This window comes from Urocitellus parryii, chromosome 8 (genome assembly GCF_045843805.1).
Source record: "Urocitellus parryii isolate mUroPar1 chromosome 8, mUroPar1.hap1, whole genome shotgun sequence".
Taxonomy (NCBI): Eukaryota; Metazoa; Chordata; class Mammalia; order Rodentia; family Sciuridae; genus Urocitellus; species Urocitellus parryii.
Window position 1 is genome coordinate 18,399,175 of NC_135538.1, and position 23,930 is coordinate 18,423,104.

At 41.6% G+C, this 23,930-nt stretch overlaps 1 protein-coding gene across 1 annotated transcript in view; it reads right to left on the reverse strand.

Moving 5' to 3' along the window:
- Positions 1 to 10,182, reverse strand: part of Samd5 (sterile alpha motif domain containing 5) — a 46,783-nt gene extending 36,601 nt beyond the window's left edge. The window contains exon 1 of the mRNA XM_026401968.2: positions 9,724 to 10,182. Within this exon, the coding sequence (XP_026257753.2) occupies positions 9,724 to 10,182 (459 nt within the window). The remainder of the gene's footprint in view (positions 1 to 9,723) is intronic.
- Positions 10,183 to 23,930: the final 13,748 nt, after the last annotated feature.

Genomic DNA, 23,930 nt, shown 5'->3' on the forward strand with positions numbered 1-23,930 from the left:
TATATTAGTTTTACTTGTGTTGAAAACTTTAAACAGTGAGACAGAATACAAACAGCAAAGTGCAAAAATTTCAATGCGAATTCTATTCAATAGATGAAATTATTTTTACTAAATTTGAATCCTTTTAAAATTTAAGTGAATTCCTTCTTTCAATTGTTCATTTCTTTAAAACAAAAGAAGGAATTAAGAAAATAATAAACACTGCATATTACATGACTATTACTTAAAATAATTTTGTCAAATAATGGTAGGTATTAAACAGTGGCATATTCTGGGTGTCAAATAGGTATGCCTCTATTATTACTTTCTTGGGGAAAAAAATCTTAAACTTTGTCACATGTGGTCATTATGATTTTGGTTAAGTCAAAAATTGTGGATGCATAATTATGATTGTAATGCATTCCACTATTGTCATGTATGTAAGAAATTTTTTAAAAAGTTTAAAAAAATAAAAATAAATACATACCAATTGTCTTTCTTTCGGACATGCTCCAAATAAAATAGGTCTTATTTTGTTTGTATTTATAAATTTATGGAGATGTAACAGTAAGCTTTTTAGAGAGCCTCAGACCATTTATGTCAATTAGAAGCAGTAATGAAATCTTTAAACTTAGCCTTTATGTAAGACAGATCATATGCTTCATGCCTTTTGGCATGATCCCCAGTTATGGCCCTTAATTGTTTATTTCTGTAGTACTGGGTTTAATTTCTAGTACTACAGGCAAGTGCTCTGCCTCCCAGTTCCCCTTTTTACTTTGAGACAGGGTCTCTCTGAGTTGCCCAGTCTGGCTCTGATCTTGAGATCCTCCTGCCTCAGCCTCTTCAGAAGCTGGGATTACAGGCAGGTGTCACCATGCCTGTCCCTTAATATTTCTTATATTGACTAAGAAAAGGATTTCCCTCCTTCTCTTCCTAGGTTTCCACAAGTCCAAATCAGTGGTTGATCTGAGGCAGCATTATTTCACAAAACTTAGAAAAGAACTCGATCTTTCAGCTCAGCAATGTTGGTGGTAAAAACAAGTCTTTGCTGTAGCCAAGGACTCACTGCTGGCTCTAACCCTATATAGGTTGTGACCTTGAGAAGCTATGACCCCTCATGGTTTCTGACTGTTATGATTTAGATATGTGGTGTCCCCCAAAAGCTCATGTGTGGGTCACCGGGTCATGCCTGTTTGGTATATATTTTGTCCTTGGTGAGAGAATCTTTCTGTTTTCTGGTGGCCATGTCCTGAGCCACTTTCCTCCACCACACTCTTCCACCATGATGTTCTGCCACACCTTGGGCACAGAGCAATGGAGCCAGCTATGTATGGACTGAGACCTCGGAAACTGTGAGCCCCCAAATAAACTTTTAATCCTCTAAAATTGTTCTTGTCAGGTCTTTTGGTCCCAGAAGGAAAAAAGCTGACAAAAACATGTGTCTTACTACCTTAGACAGTACCCTACTCCTAGGAGAAGGAAGCCTTAATTCTGTACCCCTGACTTGAGCATCGTTTTAGTCAAGAGACTAGAAGGAAAAATGAGTTCAACTATGACTCCTTTAAGACCGGACATAACAATGTAGGGAAGAGAGCTGTCTAGGAACTGCAGGACAAGCAAATACAAAGGCCTATGAACCTTCTTGCACTTTCCCAATTCTGAGTAACCCACCCCACGGGCATCACAGTTTTTTCCTGTCTGTGCAGTTTACCTGATTCCTCCCCAGCAGCACCACAGGCACTTTGCAGCTATTTCCTTCTGGGGAAGACCATCACTGTGTCTTGTTCTTCACAAATGCTAGGAGACTGACTTCTGTATTCTGAAAAGCGTTTGGAGGAGTTTCCATATTTGCAAACATGGATGCACACTTTAAAGGTTTAAAAATAGGAAAAGGATGATAAATATCATAAAATCCAAAAACCAGTTTGCAAGTCCTAACAAGAGTAGTGAGATTCCATTCTCTATTTCACATTTTACTTAATGTCATTATTCTCAATTGACTGATTTTATTCCAAATTACTTTAAGTATTTACCCCAAACCGAATCTACCTGAGGACAAGGGCTTGCCACCACTGTAGATAGGCATGAAGTTCTAGAAATGCTCTAAGTAATGGCAACAATGTTATCTTCCAAGTGATTGTTTTTAAAAAATTGCAACATAAATTTGCTTATTTAAATTCTGTAATTGTTTTTACTGACTTTTAAAATTTGTTCTAATTAGTTATACATGAAGTAGAATGCATTTTGACACATTATTCATAAATGGAATATAACTTCTCATTCTTTGGGTTGTATATGATGTAGAAATACACTGGTCATGTAATCATATATGCACATAGAGTAATAATGTCTGATTCATTCTACTATCTTTCCTACTTTCATGCCCCCTCCCCTCCCTTTATTCCCCTCTGTCTAATCCAAAGTACCTCTATTCTTCCCTAGCACCCTCCTTATTGTGGAATTAGCATCTGCATATGGAGAAAAGATTCAGCCTTTGGTTTGGGGGGGTTGATTTATTTCACTTAGCACTTAAATTCTCCAGCTCCATCCATTTACCAATAAATGCTATAATTTCCAGAATGTTTTTATTTTTTAAAATAATTTTTATTATTGTATTCTCAGGCACATAGAAATGACTAGGCATCACATTACTTATACTAAAACTCTACTATGGATTTAGTTCAAAACACCCATATCATTAGGAATGAGACTTGGTTCAGTGGGCTCCTCTGTATATGCTGTATATAGTAAATATAGATCACATGCTAGATAGAGCTGTGGTGTCTAGGTAAACCTCAGCACAGGGCTAGCTGGAGCTAACACAAGTGAGCACTATCTACCTAGCAAATGCTCTTTTCTCAACCCTGTTAGTAAAGCCTACCAGAAGCAATTGGTTTGCAGCTGGCAAGGGCAGCAGCACACTTCGACTGTGTAACCACAGAAGTACATCCGCTCTCCAGATGTATTTCACAATTTAGTTCCCAGAGACCTTGGTCACCTTTCCTTTCCATGGGGTCTCCCACTGTTCCATTACCATGATGACATTAGGCTGCTTGGACCTAGTAAGCAAGATGAAGTGACCACCCTTGACTTATTGGTATGACAGTTTGCATGTCAGAAAGTGGTAGATAAACCTGATAGACTCAGGGCCTTCCACCTCAGTGAATTTTCAGGGATCCAGTGGTGGGGAGCATAACAAGAGACCCTTTCTAAAGTGAAGAATAAAGTTGTTGCATCTGACCTCCTACAACAACCAAGAAGGAAGCACAATGTCTAATGTGCCTGCATTTGGAGGCCACATCTTCATTTGAAAGTGCTACTTCAGCCCACTTACTGTGTGACCCAAAAAGCTGCCAGTTCTGAGTGAATGAGGCCCAGAACCACAGAAGGCTCTGCTGCAGGCCCAAGCTGCAGTTGGAGCTGTTTTGCCACTTGGGTCACATGATCTAGCAGACCTAGTGGTGCTTGAGGTGTCAGTAGCAGATACAGGGATGCTGTTTGTAGCCTTTGGCAGGCCTGTCTACGTGAACCTAGGTGCAGGTCCTTAGGATTTTAGAGCAAGGCTCTTTGCCCTAAAATTTCTGCTAAGACCTTGATCTTGGACTTGTAGCCTCCAAAACTGTGAGAGAACACATTTCTGTTGTTTCAAACACCCAGTTTGTGGAACATGTTGGGGCAGCTCTAGGCAAGTGTTACAAATTTTGATCTAGTAAATTAATGAGTGTGAGCTCATCTAATCTCCATAACTACCCTATGAGGTAGTCACTAGTGAGGCCCCCCCCCTTTTTTTTTCACAGAGGAGCCAAGGGTGACCTAGTATGGATCAGAGCTGGGATATGAACTTTGCAGTCTGGGTCAGAGCCTGTACTCATAACCACCACCCTGTGGTGTCAGAAAGCGTAATCTCAATGCACAGAATTGATCTCACCTGGATGAATCCTATGACCTGCCAGACCTCACAGAAACCATGTTTGCTTGAGTTTGGGAGACCAACATCATCACGGCTCTCAGCACATTGTTACTGAGGGTAGGAGTTGGGTGTAGGAAGAGTAGGTGAATGCTTAGTGTGCAATTCAAGAGGCACTGAGGATACCTGCACATACTTGAAATTTCATGATAAGGAATTTTGTTAATAATGGCTGGATGTCTAGTATCACCTGGAGAGCAAGCACCTCTTTATCTGTGCACCCTGAGCTCTAACCTGCCTCACACTTCTCCTGGCCCTGCTATAGAATCTTCTTATGAATGTCCTGTAGGATCAGCACTTTTTCTGAAATGTTTTTATTAGTGTATTATAGTCATGCATAAAAGTAGGATTAATTATGACCTAATCATATATAGTCCATGCTATATATATGGTTGAGCCATACTTGGCTCAACTTTAATCCAAAGTGTTTCCTCTTTCCTTCCCCTCTTGCCTCCCCCATTCCCTTCTCCTCAATCCTCTTCCTCTATTCCAATGATCTCCCCTCTGTTTTCATGGGATCAGAGCCACACACACACACACACACACACACTTTGTTTTCCTTTACTCTAGCTATTGTATGTGAGAAAAAACATTTGATGTCTGACCTTCTGAGTCTATCTTATTTCACTTAGCATTATGTTCTTCAATTCCATCCATTTACCAGCAAATGCCATAATTTTATTCGTCATGGCTGAGTAAAACTCCATTGTGTGTATGTATCACATTTTCTCAATTCATTCATCTGTTGACAAGCACCTGAGCTAGTTCCATAACTTGCCAATTGTGAATTAGGCTGCTTCAAGCACTGATGTACCTGGATTACTAGAGTTTGCTGATTTTAGTTCTTTTGAATAAATTCCAAGGAGTGGGAATACCTGGGTCATATGGTTGTTCTAGTCCTAGGCTTTTAAGGAATCCTCCATACTGCTTTCCCAAGTGGTTGTACTAATTTGCAGTCCCACCAACAATGTTTCAGTGCACCATTTCCCCTACATCGTTGCCAGCATTTATTATGATTTGTATCCTTGAAGACTGCCATTTGAACTGAGGACCAGCATTTTATTTCCCAGTCCTTCTCCAATAACACTTAAGAAATAAACATGTTTTGACTTTTAACTTCATCTTTCATTACCTTTACTCAAGTTCTCACCAAAGTTGAACTTTTGTTAACATTTGAAAGGAACACAAGTGTAAAATTCTCTAACCTCTGAGGTTTGTAGAACTAACATTTAACTTTGATATAATGTAACTACTTCAGGCCAAATCCTGGGTTAGGCCCTTCACATATAAACACACATCTGTCTAGCTCCCTGCAATCCCAATCCGAAAACCTAGCACATGGCACATGCTCAGTATTGGTAATATGGGAGGATGGGTGTATGGATCAATGAACAATGGGTCGATGGACAGAGACAGATGAACAGACGGGAGGATGTCTGCAGGTCCACTTACACAGAAACTCCATACACAGAATCCACAGGAGCAAGAGAAAAGCAGCAGCCCCATCACTGCCCAAGCTCTTGTCTGTGTCCCATCCCTTCTTCCTACAGTCTCCAATCAGGGACCAAAGACAAACAAGCCCATTAGGATCTGGGCTGAGGACACTTGAGGATTTTGATTGACCTGGGAAAATCTTAAGTTTGCCAGTCTCCAATCTTTCTTGGTAATATCATGAAGGCAGAAGGAATTCTTGGGAGAAGCAATATTTATTATCATTTCAACTTCTGCCACGACCCCAGGCAGGTCTCCAAATGACAGAAGTGTGTCTGTCGCCGGCATTTCCCCGTTCTTTCTAAATCCTTCTTCTCTCCTCCATATAGAGAAGCCTTCGTGCTACCTCTGCATCTCTAAATTCCTCCATTCTAGGCTGTCCCTCCAGAGTAGCCATAGAGAGCCCTATTACCATGGAGTCTTGTTAATTAGTTCATTTAGCACTAAGGTACAAATGAAGATTAACACTTCTCCAGCATTATTCAATAAGTCATACTAACTCAAATAGTTTCAGCTGGTAGATGTGGCAAGAGGTACTTTCAGTCCAGAAGCCTAGAAGCCTGCTCCACCTCCTACCTCCTTGGGGCCTGCACTCTACCATTTCAAGTGTGGAAAGAATCTTTAAAGCCCTGTACCATTCACACCTACCCCAGACCCCTTCACAAGCATTGTTACACTTCATAGAACTCAATGAAACACCATGCATAACCTATAACCTGTGGTACAAATATACGGCAAGGATGCCTTTCTCTGTGTAACTGTATTTAATTCTATGTGGTTTATTGCATAGAGTTTATATTTAGGCATGGTTATAAAAATCTGATCACAGCCACTAACATTTGTACAGCAGTAATGTTCTCCTTTAACCTCGAATTCTCCCATTCCTCCCAGACCTTCATTGTCTCCCTTTCTCTCACCACTGCCACGAACACTTAGACATGCTCCGGTTTCTCTCATTCTCAAACACAAGCCCACGGAACACTTCTCTTGACCTAAAGTCTCCCTTCTTCCTCCAGTGGCTTTAGATCCCCCTTCTCAAACTCTATTTAAGAGAGGGGCATGCCCCATGTCTCCACTCTCATTGTCTATTGTAAAGGCCTTTGTTGGCATGGTTGCTATTTCACCAAGATATACTAGAATCTTTACCTGTTCTGACAAGTCACTTCCTCCTTGAAAACTGAGAGCTTCCAGTGGCTTCTAAGCAGGACTTCTAAACAGGACTTCCTCCTCTTTTCCTCTGACCTGGCTGATCACCAGTCCCTGAAAATTAACCTGGGTACAACTGTTCCAATTCATCATTATTGCTCAATCTATTTTATCTCTGCTAAATCCCAAGATCTCTGAGGGCAGGCCTTCTGCATCCCATCAACCACAGTAACCTAGAGAGGTCATGAAATAGAGAAGCTTGGTTTAAAAAATATATATACATATAAAAATCTCTATTTGTAAAGGCAACCATCACAGCTGTCAAAGAAGCTAGCTACAGGGCAGATGAGGGATTCATCTCTAATTTCAAAGCTGGTGCTCTTTCAAAGCTCCTGGTTTTCCAAAGCTACAGACTCCCTTTGGGAAACAAGGAGAAACTTGCTTTTTAATTCCATATTAAATCACTGATTACTAAACCAAGAAACCTGAATAGTTACTGGAGCAAATCCTACAATCCATCCAGGTGACTCTTGGAAAAATGCTCTGATCATCCTTGATATAATCCACTTTTAAGCCATCTAATATTCTCACCAAAGCATAAAACCACAAGGATCAACAATGCAAATGACCATAAAGGAGGCTGGAGCCAATCTTCCAAGCAGAATTCCAAATGCACACAACAAATATTACACATGCTGATCATGACAGAGCCAAGGAATCTGGAAAAAATAATGCAGATCACATTTTAAAGAAAAATTCCCTGCACTGCTTATGAGTGAATGAGGTGCATCAGGGGAAAAAAAAAACCTAAATAATTTAAATCCACAACTTAGGAAGCAATGAATACACATGCAACAAATTCCAAATGAACAGGATCTGCTACTACACACCTCTATGCAGTTTCATGTCCTTTAATTATATTTTAATTTTTGGCAAAGTGAGTTATTCTTTCTTACAAGAAAGTTTGTCAGCTTTGATTTTTTTTGGGGGGGGGTCCCCAGCTGGAGCACCTATGAAGGAGGTAATGAAAACCCTTCTGCTCCCATTTTTATCCTTCTATCAGTTCAAGAAAGAGAATTAGTATGTACAGAAAGTGAACAGGCCATATCTTTATTAGCAAACATTATTGTATTTATATGAAAGTTGAATGAAATAATTCTTTACGTGGAAAGTAAATACCATAGCAATGCAAGTGAAAATTTTCTTACATAGATCTAACTTATAAAAACGCACTGCTTTATCACTCTCTGATCTAGGCAGGAGTCCACAGTTTCAAAGCCTACAGTCAGACACTGCATACTCTTAAAATCCTTTACAGTTTCCAAGTTTGATATTTAGGCCTGTCTTTGGGTTAGTAAGGATCAGAACTAACACACATTACAGTGCCAACTCCTATCACCCAGGTCCTCAGCCTCCCACCTCCCCAGCTGTGTCACCTCACAGCTTTCCTGAAGACTAAGCAAGCCCTAGTGACACACCTTCCCTCTGCTGCCCTTTGTGGCCAGGACTTGAACTGCGCCCTCACCACATGCCCAGGGACTTACTGTCTCTCAGTCTAAGCCCACCTACATTCTGGTGGCAATTAATAACAAACATGGAGCTGGCTTGACCCTCCTTTCTTCCAGGAGTAACTTCCTATATGACTGACCAGGATCCCTCTATACCTAATGCTAACTGCTTTGGCAAATTGCATCCATTCTTGCTCTTGGCACACATGGATAGTACTGTCAGAGCAGGGAACTGGAACTTATGTTTAAAAGGAGGCCCACTGTCCTCCTGACCTGTCTTCTTAATAATAAAAACCAACTTATATTCTCAAGCAGGTTATTCCCTTACCTGCAAGATAATAGATGGATAATATCAAACCCTATATTTCCATCTGCTTATTACATAGCTTTCACTTGAACTTTCTTAAACCCAGGCATTATAACCAACACTTAAGAATATAAAGCAATTCAAGGGCCCCAGATGCCCACAAAACACTAGATGATCCCCATTTCCCCACCAGGGTGCTGTTTTCAGTCCCTGTCAGATGAGCATCCTTGCCTTCATTTTCTCCCTGGGCTTCTCCCAAGTCTTGATTTTTCAAGTTGAGGTGTTCATCTTCCTGTGCAATCTAGGCGAGGTAGGTTACCTATGCTGTTTATTTCCTGTCAAGTCAGGCCTCTGTGGACAGCTGCAGAAACCTCAACTGGACTAACCCAAGAGACAGAGGCAGAGCTCCAGGGTGAAACAGCACTTTCTGTTACCTAATTATTCAAAGCCCACTGCACATTTCAGCCTTGCTCCAAGAGCAGCTGTGAGCATTTCCAAGGTGCTCCCCACCCCTTCCCTCCCCCTTGCAGAATCCTCTCTTGAAACTGCAGTGTCACCTCAGACTCTCTAGAAGTAAGTCACAGTTGTACCTACTTCATCTCATCTGGATCAATAACAGCCAAAGAGTTGACAACGCAGACCTCCAAAGGGCGCCCTCTGGCCCCATATTTCCCAATGTCTTCAGTACCTCATTACCAAACACGGGATAGTCAAGTTCAAAGAAGGCGTCTCACTCAAGTGCACGGGCACGTTTGGCGTTTCATTAACTCCCTCCCAAGGATGTTCAGGTTAATGGTACACTCCTCAAATGTGCAGCAGCGGCCGGGTTATTTATTTTATAGAACTGAGAACAACTGGGCCCAACCTCCCACTCTTTATTCAAGAGAGTTCATCAATTTATTTCTTTGGGGAGTTTATCAAAACTCGGAAAAGTAAAGAAGAAAAGGAAGGTTGAATATAATGTTCGGTGTTGACCATGTTTTCTGGTATCCTGAAGACCCAAGCACCACAGAGACGTTGGGAATCCCCCTACTACCAGAAGCAACTCCAAGTCCACAACCCCTAACAGATGAGACCCAATGACTACGCAGAGAATCCGAGCTAGTTTGGAGTTAATATCCGAGTGCTGGATCTTGTCTTATCAACCACTAGTGACACAAGGAAGGAAGGAATAAAGAGATAACAGAAAAGAGAAGAGTTCCAGACACCCAAACCGTCCTGCCCTCCCCACTGTCACCTGGAATGGGCTGCCCAGCCCGGCGCAAGCAGTCTGGACCTGTCCCCACCCTCCTCCCGCCCGGGCCGCCTGGGCGGCGCCTCCTTACCTTTCGGGAGTAAGGGGGCTTGCTCAGGTGGATGCCATCTCGAACGAGTTTATCCCTGATCATGATCTTCAGCTTCAGTTTGGGGTAGCTCACCAGCTCCCTACTCCGGGGGGCGGTCGTCTGGCCGCGGGGGTCTCCGCAGGTACCCTGGGTTGGGCCGCCGCACGGCTCCCCCCGGCGGCAGGGGGGCATGTCGTCCGCTGGAGGCCCCGGCGACGCCGGCTGCGGCTCCAGTGTGAAGTAGAGGCCCGCGGCGGCAGCGTCCTGCTCCCGCAGCCGGCGCACGGCCTCCAGGATGCGTCTGCGGTGTGCGGGCGCCAGCACCCCGATAGCGTCCAGGTCCGGATCTCCGATCTGCTTGCACACCTCCAGGTCATCGTAGCCGTTATCCACGAAGGATTCCGCGTACTGCGGGAGCTGCAGCGCTTTCAGCCACTCGTAAACTATGTTGGTGCACATGGTGGGGCTGGGAACCCTCCGGCGAACACCTTCCCAGCGCCCCAGCGGCACGGGCGGCACCAGTTCGTGGAACTTTTAATCCTCTCCTCGAAGGGGAAAAAGAAAGCGCAGTAAAGTTTTCCTGTTAAAGGAAACGATCAGGCCAGAGACCGAAAGCCATTCGAAGCGGTCTGAGAGAGACACGTTAAAAGCAGCAAAGTGAATTCCCGGAGCAGCCGCGGAGCTCGCAGGAGCTGGCGGCTGAGCAGAGCCGCTGCGCTCCGCACCGCCCCTGGATGCGCCGCCGCCACTGGGAGGGGCGCAGGAGGGGGCGGAGGCGGGCGGGGCCGGGCACACCCCTCGAACCTGCCCGGGGTCAGCACCGAGCCGCGCAGCCCCAGAGTTTCCCCAGCCGGGACAGTCCGGCGGCCGCTCGCCGCATCTCGCCTTCTGCCCGCCGCGGTTGGCGTTTGCGCGCGCGCCCCACGCTGGGGAGGCGGCTCCTCGGCGCAGACCAGCGGCTGCCCGGGAGCGCCGAGTCTTCGCGAGTGCCAGTCACTGTCGTCCTCCTAGTGGGGATCGGGTGGTTTTTAAGCTACCGGGCTCCAGTGGCCACCCTGGATTGCTTTCCACATTTCTTTTTAAATTCGACTTCCTTAGCCCGTGAAAGTCTCTGCGCTCACTTCTTCCGGAGTCTACCTGACTTCAGCTTGCGTGCCCAAGGCCGCCCAAGGGCAAGACCCTGCCACCCACACAGAGCTAGGCAAGGTTTCAAAATCAAGTATCTTCTCTCCCTTTCCGATCCGCGTTGAATCCCCCTTCCTCCGAACTCCCGTGAAGGCTGGAGCCCGCAATCTGGCTGTTTCTGTGGTCACTCGCTCTGAGTCCCGAACGGTGCGGCGGCGCTTTGGCAGGCGGGTGGGCGCGACGTGGGGACCGCCCGTGTCCAGCCCGCGCTGCGTGCAGCACCTCCTGCTACAGCTGGGCACGCCGGCGTGGAAAGGCTGCTGTTGCTCCCGCTTGGCTCATTCTTGCCAGGCTCCCAGATATCCGAAAGTTTAGGATGGATGTGGTTTCTCCTTGGCCAGTGCAACCGCCTGTTCTGCTCTGCTTTCGGCTGGCTACCCTCACCCTCTCCGGCCCTATGCTTTTTCTCAGGTCTCCCCACCCTGTATTCTATCCGAGCTCCCTGGGTGACATGATTTTCAACGGACAAGCTAGGTGTTCGGTCCTGGAGCCAGGGAATCAGAGCAGACCCTCGCTTCGTCCGCCCAAGGATCGCAAAGAAATCAATAAACCAGATGCCTCTGGTAACAGAGGGGACGCTAGGCGACACCTCCGCCGGCGACACTTTCTCTCTAGAGACTAGCAAAATCCCTAGAGTCTCCTCATCCTGCTTGAGCAACCTTGTGAGATGGGGACCCAAGCGTCAGGTGGAACAGATCCTGCCTGGATCACTTTCCTGGTATCACGCCTCTTTGGGGGAGACTAAGAGTAGTTAAGAATCTTGGACCGAGGCCACACTGTCTCCTTTTAGCACAAGTGCAGTTCAACTTCAGACCTGAAAGCTTTCATTCGGGACCTGCCTTGGACCCTTTTTTTGAAGGCATATTCGTGGGGTGTGCCAGCTTGTCGCCCTGACACTGAGAAGTGGACAAGTAGTGATGTTAGAGTCGTTTCCCAATCTGCTGCGTGTTTAGCCTTTGGGCGTGTGTGTGGCAGGGAGAGGCGGGCGTCCCTCTTTCCCTAAATTGGAAGAACTCAAGCACATCTTTGGACACGGACCCCTTACGGAATCTGACAGCTTTTTCTTTTATGCCGAGGAAAATGCCCGATGTAGATGCGCCCAAAATGTTCCCTTACATTTGCAGTTGGTTCCGGATTCCCTAGCTCCGGAACTCGGCGAATCTAATATTAAAAACAGCTGCCAGAAAACCTTATATTCGGGAGGGAAGGGAAAGACGAACGCGAATAGTTGTGGGGCTGAGAGCGCTCCCAGCCCTGGATCACCCAGGCGGCCCTTTCTTGAGTCGGGGTTAGGATCTGTGGCGCTGGTGGAGCGCTAGGCGCCAGGGCCTTGGGATGCTGGGTGCTCTCAATCCTCCCAGCCCCGCGCGGGTGGCCGCCTCTCCCTCGCCAAAGCGGACGCACAGTGCCCCCTCGTGTCCGCACTGGCGAATTTTTAAGGCGTTGTCCAAGTCCTCCAAACTCATTTTATTCAAGCCGAAGACACTGGGTTTTATGGCTACCAGTTTCCCGCCACCTTTTAAAAGTACAAATATTGGGCTGGGGCTCTAGCTCAGTGGCAGAGTGCTTGCCTAGCACGAATGAAGCACTGGGTTCAATCCTTAGCACCACACAAAAATAAACAAAGGGATTCTGTCCATCTACAACTACAAAAAAATTTAAGTACCAATATTTACATAATGTTAATCTTTGCATCCCAATGCTCTCTCATAAAGTTTTAAAAGTAAAATATTTCCTAGTTTGAATTGGTCTAAGAGAGGTTATAAACAAACATTTGTGGGGAAATCAGTATATGCAAGGCATCTATATGTATTATCTGTACATATATGATGAGTAGGATTATTATCCAATATCCTACAGAGAAGAAATCGAGGCACCAAAACATTAATTTGCCCAAGAGTTATCACCAATTACAGGTGTGTTGTAATGAGCAGGAAACGCTGGGTTCTTTCTTTTTCAGACCGGGAAACTTAAAGGAAGAGGTTTTTATTGTCCTGGTTTTTATTCCCCCTGTTGTGTGAAAAGTCTTTGCCTTCTTATACGCAAGCTTTACCCCCTAGGAGCCTAGGGAGATTCATCTTGTCTCATTAATCTTCAGCCAAGGCAGTGAGTATTTTTATTTCCATTTTATAATTAGGGAAACTGGTTTAGAGGAAGATGAATGACTTGCCCAAGGTCATATTGTAAATCAGGACAGAGACGAGAAAGACCCTGTCTTGTCAGAGGGTCTCCCTGACAGGCAGCAGTGATTCTCCTTTATTTATGTGCAGAAAACCATCTAATTAGGAAATAAAGCATCCCGGTGCTCTTTCTGGAAGGGACACCTTTTATGAACTAATAATCTGTTAATCTGTCATAAATAAAACCTCCTCATTTTGACCTCTTGAGAAACTTGCTATCTGGAGACTTCATTAGTCTGAGCTATAGAGGATTCCTTTCCAGGGTTCCCTTCTCTTCCCCCCACTTGCTCAAGTCTTCTGTATGAACCATGGAATCTTCTCCCTTTCCACCACCTGCCTTAGCACATTAAACCTCTCAATAATTTTTTTTTTCTAGAGGCTAACATGTGAAAGCACAAAGCAGAACTTCTATAGTCTAAATATGACTCTACTTTTCTGTAGACACATATGGATGAAGTCCACAATAAAACTGCCAAGAACAACAAAGAACAATTTAAAGATTTAGAACTGTAGCCTTTTAGAGCTCAAACATTATTTGCTATTATCTCTGACATCCAAATTTATATGAAGGAAATAAGTGGTCCAGGAGGGTCAAGTAACTTATCTAAGATCACACAGCTAATGGGTGACAGAACTGGGACAAGAACTCAGCTCTGTCCCTTGTATGGCTCATTGCAGTACACTGCATGACCTCATTTTTGCTGTGAGCACCTGCTACTGTCATAATCATTTATTTACTCAACAAATGTTTATTAAATAGGCACTTCAGTACAGGGGACTGAAGCAAAAAAGAGTTTTTCTTCATTAATTATAACTGAACAGATTTCAGCATTTAAAATATGTACAGAATAACTGGTAGTTTTTTTGTATGCTGGTTCACGAATTGTGAAGATTACAAAGGTACAAAGGTTCTGCCTTCTATCTTTACTATATACAAATTCTATATATGATAACATTAGCCAAAATTTGAAATTAAATTATATTTGACATGCAGACAAAAAAGTACTTTAAAAATAAGTGGCTTTTATGATCCTAGGTACAGCCTTGAATTCCAAATTAATTTACCTAGCATGTGTTGTCAAGTATGTTTAACTTTACAAGATATTTTTGAGTGATAATGCTTTCTAAGAATTGTTTTTCTTTAGATAAAAATTTCAAAATATATATCATATTGATTACTATTTAATATATTTGAGGCGAGACTTATTTGCATGGAAGATTCCTTGCTTAATGAAAGTCACTGGGAAAATCAGTTGTGGAGAGAGTTTTATTTTAGGTACTGTTTCAGAACTATGACAATCACTATATGACATGGTTTCAGATTTCAAAGTGCAAAGTTAACTTAGCACTGACACTCAGTGAAATTAATCAATGATAATTATATTCAGGTTTTAAATTCCAAATATCAAAAACCAGCTTTTCTGCTTTGCTCAGTAACTCAATTTCAGGTTACAGAGTGAAAAATAATTTGTTTTGGAGTTTTCTTGGTGCCACATAAGATTTTATACTATTTTATTTAGGAGACAGATGTTCATACCTAGCATGTATAAAATTAAATTCCATTAACATCTATTAAATGTGAATCCCCAGGGTGTCTAGCCTTGTAAACGTAGAGGATATATAATATTAATCTTAAAATGCTAAATATGTCTTGTCTTGGCCTAAACCCTGAGCTAAAAAACATCAAGAAGTTACATATGTCGTGGGGAAAAGAGAAAATAATGGGTTTGAGTGATGTAAGGGGCAATCTCTTCTTCACCGCTGGGAATGAGGCGTGGGGTTGGCACCTTAATTAAGGGCAGGCTGGGTGGGGATGTCTGTTAACATGCCTGAGCTGCAGACATTATACATGTGTGTGACAACACATATTTGAAAGAAGGAGCGACAAGGAGCAGTAGGGAACACCAGCAGGATGCCATTAGATTATTCATTGCTATTATAACAGGCCTTTCTTTTCTTTAAAGAAGGAAGGGGGCGTACACATTAGAGAAGTCATAGACTGAGAGGTCACTCACAGGAAGAGCAAAAAGATGGTATTCGTGATAGAAAATAAAATGAGGTCCACTAAAAAACACTCTTACACTCTTATCACCTCATCTCTTACAATCTCCAAAAGTTCTGTGCTTTGAAATGTACTCAAGAAGAGAAGGAAAGATGAATCCAGTAGTTCCTGGGGGTAAAATTGGTTGTTGGTGCAGTATTTTGTTAAATGAACATAGACAGTTCTTAGGAGTATTTTTTTTCCCCCAATCTGATGTCAGCAAAGTTAACTTAGCGCTTCAAACTTGGGTTACATAACCTTATACAAGTGAAATGATATTGATAAAAGCTATTTTAGACAAGTGAAAGTTGCTGATACCGACATAAAATTATTCATGTCAGGCTTAGAAAAAATTAGAGTCTGAAGAAGTGATGAAGGGAGAGAGCTCCTGCCTGCCTGTCTGGAGGTAAATCCTATTTCAAGGACTTTTCTTCACATTCTATGCCATAACCCCACTCTTTGTAAGGTGCACACATTTGTACGAATTTCTTTAACAAAGATTATCTTTGATATTCTCTAAGACTGCAACAATTGAGACAAGATGCTATCGAAAGAACACTTGCCATAGCTTATTATGACACCATGTTCCCATTGTCATGCTATCTCAAGTAAATACCATTATTCTTTGGAAAATCTCTCTCTGATTGTTCAGGTTAACAGTAACCTTTAGAGAACATTTCAGAACCACTTTATCATTTTGAAAACTGGTACATAAAGGAAGTAAATCAAACATTTTTTTCTGTTTTTTTTTCTATATGATCTGTACCTCAGGAAATAAAATCATTGATGAACTCCTAATAAAATCATTGCAACTCCTAATGCATGAATGGATCTCAGCCAGCTTATCTTCTATATGGACTGCTGAAGATCCCTAACACTGTTTTAGGAAGATCACAAAATTCAATCTCATTTTCTCTTTGTTAACTTTGCATTAATGCTGCAAAGACCATGATGGTCAAAAAGGGCTGGTGCCCTAGCATCAATGAGTGGCACTATGCTACTAGAAGTAATTGTATTTTCTACCACATTGCATTACAAGGGACAGGATTAGTTTCAGTGAAGAATTTCCTTAATGAAGCAGTAAAAAGTACAAATCTTTACCTTTATATACTTTAAAAAAATATTCCACATAATGCAATGAGAATGACTTGTGAGACACATGGATGCATCTGACCTTGAGAACCATCTATGTGATTGCTTGAGTTGCCAGCTGAACTAGCCATACTTTTCAGGGCACACCATTTTCATTTTGCAAAATGACAGGCAGAAAAAATTATGGTTATATACACTCAAGTCTTTGGCAGCATTTTCTTGAAAATGAATGAAATAAATCTGACATATCAGGTAAACACCAACAGTATTTTTGGCAGTGGTAATATTCAAGCTTTCAAATAAAATTTGAATTTTGGCAAGCTTTGATTGGCTACCATGAAATTGAGAGATTCTCAATATTGATAGACTTTTCTAATAACACTAACATTTAATAATGTTGCTCTTTAGTATTGAATAGTGAGATATTTCCACATTTATAAATCACATATATCAGTGACCCAATATATTCCAAATAATGTTACAAAATCATGCATAGGCAAGAGATCCAGTAAAAGAGCAAGATAATTGGGAGGCTAAGGCATGAGGATCACAAGTTCAAAGCCAGCCTCAGTAACAGTGAGGCACTGAGCAACTCAAATATAAACTAGGGCTGGGGATGTGGCTCAGTGGTTGAGCAATGCTGAGTTCAATCCCTGGTTACCCATTCCCACACCCCCCCACCCCCTGCCACACACACAAACAGAGCAAGAGAAACCAATGGATCTTCATGTTACAGAATGAAAAAGTTATTGACATAGTTTCAGATTTCATACCTCAACTAACTTCTAATAAACTACCATTTGTCACATTTTGATAAAGAAAAATATCTACAACTCCTTGAAAAGGGTACTAAAATAATCTTTGCACTGCAAACTCTATATTTTTGTGAAGATGAAATTCATAACTTTAATTAAAGCAACAGACTGCATGGGGAGGCAGATAAAAGAGTCTAGCTGTCTTCTGTGGATCCAGGCTATAAAGGGAATTTATAAAAAAATATAAACATTGTCCCTCATCTTATGAATTTTTTATTTTGGAAGATGAAGTTATTTCTAATAAAAGTATGGCATTTATTTTGATTTGTACAGGGTTTCCATAGTTATCACAAATAAGTAAAAATTTAAATTTTCCTCCTTTCTAATTCATGTAGAATATATCAACAGATAACTTCCACATGAACAAAAGCTGGGAAATGCATGTGTTAAGACCAAAAATTTGTTAAGTGCCCATCTAAGCAGTAACTGACAATCTCACAAAAGGAGAGAGAAACAGACATTGTTTTTACTTCTTATTGAAAGTAGGCCACCTATGAAGTACCCATGCCAAAAACTATATTGCCCCAGAATCTGATCAAAGCTCTACATCTAACTATCAATTTATAGAAAATATAACACATGAACATGAGAGAGAAGCAATGAAAACAAAATGACCTGGTTTCTTCAAGAAAAATGGGAATCAGGGAAAAGGGGAAAACAATCAAGACAGAAAGAAAGAGACTCCTGCAAAGACATAATATGTAGATCAACGTCTTTTCTGGAACCTCATTCAAACAACTTTATAAAAAATTACTATTAAAAATGAAGAAATATGTGAGCAGTAACTAGATATTTGTTGACATTTAAGAAATTGTTCATTTCTAGTTGTGATAAACTATTATTGGTAATCACAGTAACACGTTTTTCTTTTTTCAGGTAATAATGAGGCTTTAATAAAACATTTCTTGAAGAGTTTTTTCAGTAGAACAGACACAATTATTCAAGAGATCCCTTATGTAAAAAGTAATGAAAGAAATTTAAACTTCTGTGTTTCTATTCTCTTTTTAAATACCTTTGTTTTATTTATTTTTTTTATGTGGTGCTGAGGATTGAACCCAATGCCTCATACTTGCTAGGCAAGTGCTGTACTGCTGAGCTACTACCCTAGCCCCAGTGTGTTTCTATTCTAATTTGTATCTATAGTTTAATATTATTCATTCTTTAAAAATTTTAGATATTGTGTATGTTCACATGGAAAACAAAGGTACAAAATGAAAATATAAAACAGAAAACCAAGTAATTTTATGAAGAGGAAAAAAAACCCAATGTGAACATTATTGAAAATCCTTACTATTTTTAAAGTTTTGTGTATGTATCTCTATGTATATATTTTGCAATACATTTCTGCCAAATTGGCATTCATGTGTACACATCATATATATAGACATACCGACTTCATTGGAAAATTGTGGTTGTAGTGAATATGCCATTGTTTCATTAAATCATTTTCTTTTTTTCTATCCATTTTAAGGTAGATAGATATTCCTTATATTTTGGAGATGAAATTTTTACAGATGAAATTACATAATGCCCGGGATTGGCTTCAGAATAATCTGAGGAGATAGTGGGTGATAATATATGAAACAAAATTAAGAATGAGTTAATTGTTGAAGCTGAGTGATGTTACTATGGATTTGTTACACTCTTTATTAGTCTCTGTGCTTATGAATTTCCATAGCAACACATCAAACAAATACAGAGGTGATGGAAACTCCCACTGCCTGAAGGAATGACTTGCAACCCTGTAGAAAGACACAAGATGGCCTATTATAATGAAAACAGAACACTTACCATCTCTCAGAAGATGAGCTTGATAATGACAGAGAGCAGAGCTATTCTGTAGGGCTCGAGGAGCTGAGGGAGGACTGGAGCTACAACAGAGGTGTTAGGGTCTGAATGTATGTGTCATCTCAAAACCCATTATGTTGGAGCACTAATCCCCCTGTAGAGGTCAGGAGGTAGGTCTTTCGGGAGTTAATTAGGTTTAGATGAGGTCATGGAGCACCCATAATGAGATTCCTACCATTATAAGAAAAGAACTGAGTTTCTCTCTCTCTCTCTCTCTCTCTCTCTCTCTCTCTCTCTCTCTCTCTCTCTCTGTCGCTGGGGATTGAACCCAGGGCCTTGTGCATGCAACTGAGCTATATCGCTATATCCCCTCCCCTCTTCTCATCTGTCCCCGTCACATCCCATAGAACCAAATCCTCTGGCACCTTGATCTTAGATTTTCCAACCTCCAGAAATTTGAAAACTAAGTATCTATTGTTTAAGGCACCCAGTCTATGTATTTTGTTTTATCAACCCAAACATCCTTAGGAAAAAACATTGAAGAAAGCATGTAGCAAAGAATATACCAAAGAAAGCATGTAGCAAAGAATATACCAAAGAAAGCATGTAGCAAAGAATATGCACCAGTGGGGTGTGTCTAAGCTGAAAATATGAAAGATACCTTTTGCCATTAATTACTTTTATTTACTATTTATTGAGGTCTATCATTATTTCAAACCCTGTTCTAAGCATGGAGAAACAATAGCAACCAAGGAAGACTAAGTTTCCATCCCGTGGAGCATAAATAAATAACTATCTCATTTCAGGTGATAACAAAAATACAAAGAAAAATAAAGTGGAAAAAGGAAGGAAACGTGTCAAGAGATTCCCGTGGGAGGAGCATCCTGGGTGGAGAAACAGCAAATGAAAGGACAGGTCAGCACCATGCATGGTGTGTCTGGGAAGCAGCAAGCAGGCTCCTGTGCTGGAGCACAGTCAGTGTGGAGGAAAGGGGCAGCAACTGGACTAGAAAGGGAGGCAAAGCCAAATCACTGTAAGCTTTGGGGCTCATTGCAAATGTGCTGGAAGCCACTGAGGGTATTGCCCAGGGAGCAAGGTGAATTGACTCATAATTTAATAGAAGCTTTCTGGCTGCAAGAGTAGAAGAATTGAGAGCCCTTAGAAAGCTACTTCATAGTTCCAGCAAGAGCTAGGCATCACCTGGACTTGAACCCAATAGTGGTAAACCTTTAAGAGAGGACCCAATGTCGACCCCTAAATATTTGGTATGACCCATTGAGTGAATGAGTTGTTCTGTCCTAAGGCAGAGAAGACATTAAAAAGGAGTAATCTTGGGCATAGAGAAGGGAAGGAACAAGAGTTTTGGTACTTTGAGTCATAGGACCAAATGGGTTTAGATTAAAGAAGGCTAAGACTAACACATAGGGCACTCCAACATGCAGAAACTGAGCATGACTCTAAAGAGCGACAGAAGGGAGGGGAAAGGAGCAGCTAATGAGGTTGGGATCTGGAATCCTAGAAGAAAGCTGTTTCAAGAAGGGCAACCGTGTCCAGGGCTGCTGAGGTATCCAGAGAAACGAAACCTAAAACTGACCTAGATCAGGTACCACAGAGGTCAATGTCTGGGTTGTCTGGAGCTATCTCAGCTGGAGCTGACCCAAGAGAGACTGAGTGGCAGAAGAGGAGATGGTAATAGGGGAGTCTGTGGGGACAGATTCAGGTGGGTTGGTATATTTGGTGGAATATGAGGCGGAAGTTCTGATTAATGACCAGAGTCCAGGTCATTTGCTGAGAGAGCAGGAGGCAAGGGAGCTATGAGATACTGCAGAAACAGTCCTCCAAGAGGGAGGGACAGTGAATGAACCACGGAAAACAAGAACAAGCATGTCAGGGATTCTGGGGTCCCCCCAGAGGTTTAAAGTCATAACCCTGAATTGAGACCAGTTATCAGCATTGAGTTTTGTCCTTCTGTCTCGTGGAGATGTACAGATGCAGATGCAGATGCAGAACAACCACAGTTCACCCTAACCAGACTTTGACTCTTAGAAAAAAAAATACAGAGAAAAATGCAAGACAGGATTTACATATGAAAAGTTTAAAAATCATGCAGTCATACTGTGTCAGCTTAAAACCACTATAACAATATACCTAAGGTAATTATTTCATACAAAGGAAAGATTTATTGTGGCTCATGGTTTTGGCAGTTCTAGTCCAAGATTGGATGGACCCATTACTTAGGACCTCTGATGGGGGTGCTGCACAGCAACGGGAGGAAGCACGTGGTGCAGCACACTGCTCACCCCAAGGCCAGGAAGCAAAAGAGAAAGAGGAAGAGACCAGGACCTTGCAATCCCTTTTGAGAGCACACCCTCAGTGATCTGAGGACCTCCCACAAGACCCTTCTGCCTAAAGGTCCACAGCCCCCTCAACAACACCACCCTGGGAACCAAGCTATAACACAAGAACCTTCCGGGAACAGTCAACCTCCAAACTGTACTAACCAAAGCCACCTTCAAACTATGCCAGGTCTTCTGATATCCAGCATAGAGCAAAGAAAGAGGTGATCTAGTTAACCAAATAATTTGATTAATAAAAATTCCTTCTAAAGGATAATAACTTTTGGTGATAGTGCTGGGGATGGAACCCAGGACCTTACCACTCTACCACTGAGGTACATTTCCAGCCTTTTTAAAATTTTTTAAAATTATTTTTGAGACAGTATTTTGCTAAATTGTGCGGCCTGGACTCAAACTTTCCACCTTCCTGCCTCAGAAAGGCTGTGCCACCACCCCTGGTCTACAAGACTATAACTTTTTAAAGGACTTATATAAATAAAGTACCTAATAAAACCAGGCTGACAACCTTGATGGTTCAGAAGGCAGAGTGGCCACGTTGGGGTTATGAGCACCAATTATTGTATTAGTGAAAGATAGGAGAGAGGTAAGCAAAGGTTAACCATGCCTGACAGAATTCCAGAGAACCCAAGTTATATCCTAATCACAATCACCTTAACACAACCTACCATCCTGAAAGTGATGTACGAAAGGAAATCACAAGACTCAAAAAAAAAAAAAAATCTTTTTCCAGGGCCTGAAATCAGAAGTGTAGATGGGCAAAAACAATTTACAAGTCACTGACTGTGGGCACAGAGAGACGTAAATTTCAGGTGCAAAAGAAATAAAAGAAATGAGCATGAAAGCTATGTGAAAGGAAGACTTTCTTCTTTAAGTTTTATTGCATTAATTTAATTCTATTCCTGGAAATAATAGAAAATGACTTAAGGCAATTTCTCTTTCCTTCCAGAAAATTCTGAAAGATTATGCTTTTGATTGGTAAAAGGAAGGAAGAAATAACTTATAAAAATCATGATGAAGGATTTATAAAATATAAAGACTATAAAGAAGACTCTTTCTGAAGAGGTAGAAATTTAAGATCTTTGTAAAACTGTGTTCTCCAAGAAGTTCTATGAGATTAAAAAAAAGAAAGTGTTTAAATTTCTTTGACAAGAAACTTAGGATGTTCATTAAAATGGAAATCCAATAAGGAAGAAAGCAGATAATAAAAAAAGAACATAATAACATATTATGTAACCTTGCAAAAACTTATGTTCATATATCTTCTAGTTCCTCATGGAATTGCTGGGGAAAAGCAGGTTTCTTGAAACAAATGGTGTCAATGTTAGCATGTGGTGGTAAAACACACTATTGTGCCTTTCTTTAAAACATACAAAGCTCCCACAGTTTTGAAGATACTCTTATGTGATATAATGAGACAAGGGAATTAGCTAATGTTTAAAAAATAAAAGAATTGCACGATACAAAGTAATTGATAGGCAAAAAATTTTAACGTAACTACTTTCAGTAAAATTCCATATTTTCTACACTATTACATTCTGAATTTCTTCCTCATATAGGTATTTCAAGTGTCCTACAATGAAACTAAGGCAAAAGGGAAGATAAATAAAATAAAAATGATGAACATTTCTTAATGTCAATATAAATTAATAGGCTCTATTGAAGACACTACTTAAATATAAATTTTCAGACTTGGCAGATTCTGCTTAGTCTCATTCTGAGCCTACTGCCTTGCGCTAAAGGACACCTGTTCCTCTGATCATCAGACTCCCCTTGGTGTAGAGACATCCCAATGATTCCTCTCTTGTAGCTAAACCTGTCTTTCTGAGTCTCCCCCTCAGGCCCCTCTTTATTTTAGTTAGCTTTTCAATTCTGTGACCAAAAACCCAACAAGAACAATTAGAGGAGGAAAAGTTTAGGTCTCATAGTTTGAGAGACTCAGCCAACTCCATCGCTCCTAGCCTGAGGTGAGGCAGCACATCAAGGCAGAGAGGCAGGAGGAGGAAAGCAGCTCAGGACATGGAATCAGGAAGCAGAGAAAGCTCTGCTACCGGGGAAAGTATAAACACAAAGACATGCCTCCAGCGACATACCTCCTCCAACCACACTCCACCTGCCGACACTTACCATCCAGTTAATCCACACCAGCAAATCAAGGCACTGATTAGGTTAAGGCTGTCATAACCCAATCATTTCACCTCTAAACTTTCCTGCAATGTCTCACATATGAGCTTTTGGAGGACACCTCCCACCTAAACCATGACACTGTTTCCGAGCTTCTTCCTCTGGCCTTCTTTGGCAGAGGACCATCGTCCCATGACTGCAAAGTAAACCTGTTTTCCATAGTTTGCTCAATATATTTTTGCATGCAATTCATTAATTCTCTAGTCACGACTCAATGGTACTTTGTCCCCAAACTCTCTCAAATGTAATGACTCAAATGCAACTTTGTCTCCAAACTCACTCTTCTGTTTTAAATGTGAAGTTCTAGATTTTCTGAATAAATAAAATGAACATTCCGCTATCAATTAAACTGATTATTTAATTCCAATGTGCCAAAAATGTGATCCTCTTTCCTCTCAAACTGGTTCTTCAATCCTGTTTTCTCTCTGTTTGGGTAAATAGGCTGGTATCAAGTGCTCCTATGCTGCACACTATGTCCTGCTCTCTGGATCTAAAGGATGGGTAACATGCCCTCCCCGCCCCAGAGGACTCACAGTAAAATGGGAATCAGAGACAAATAATCACAGAG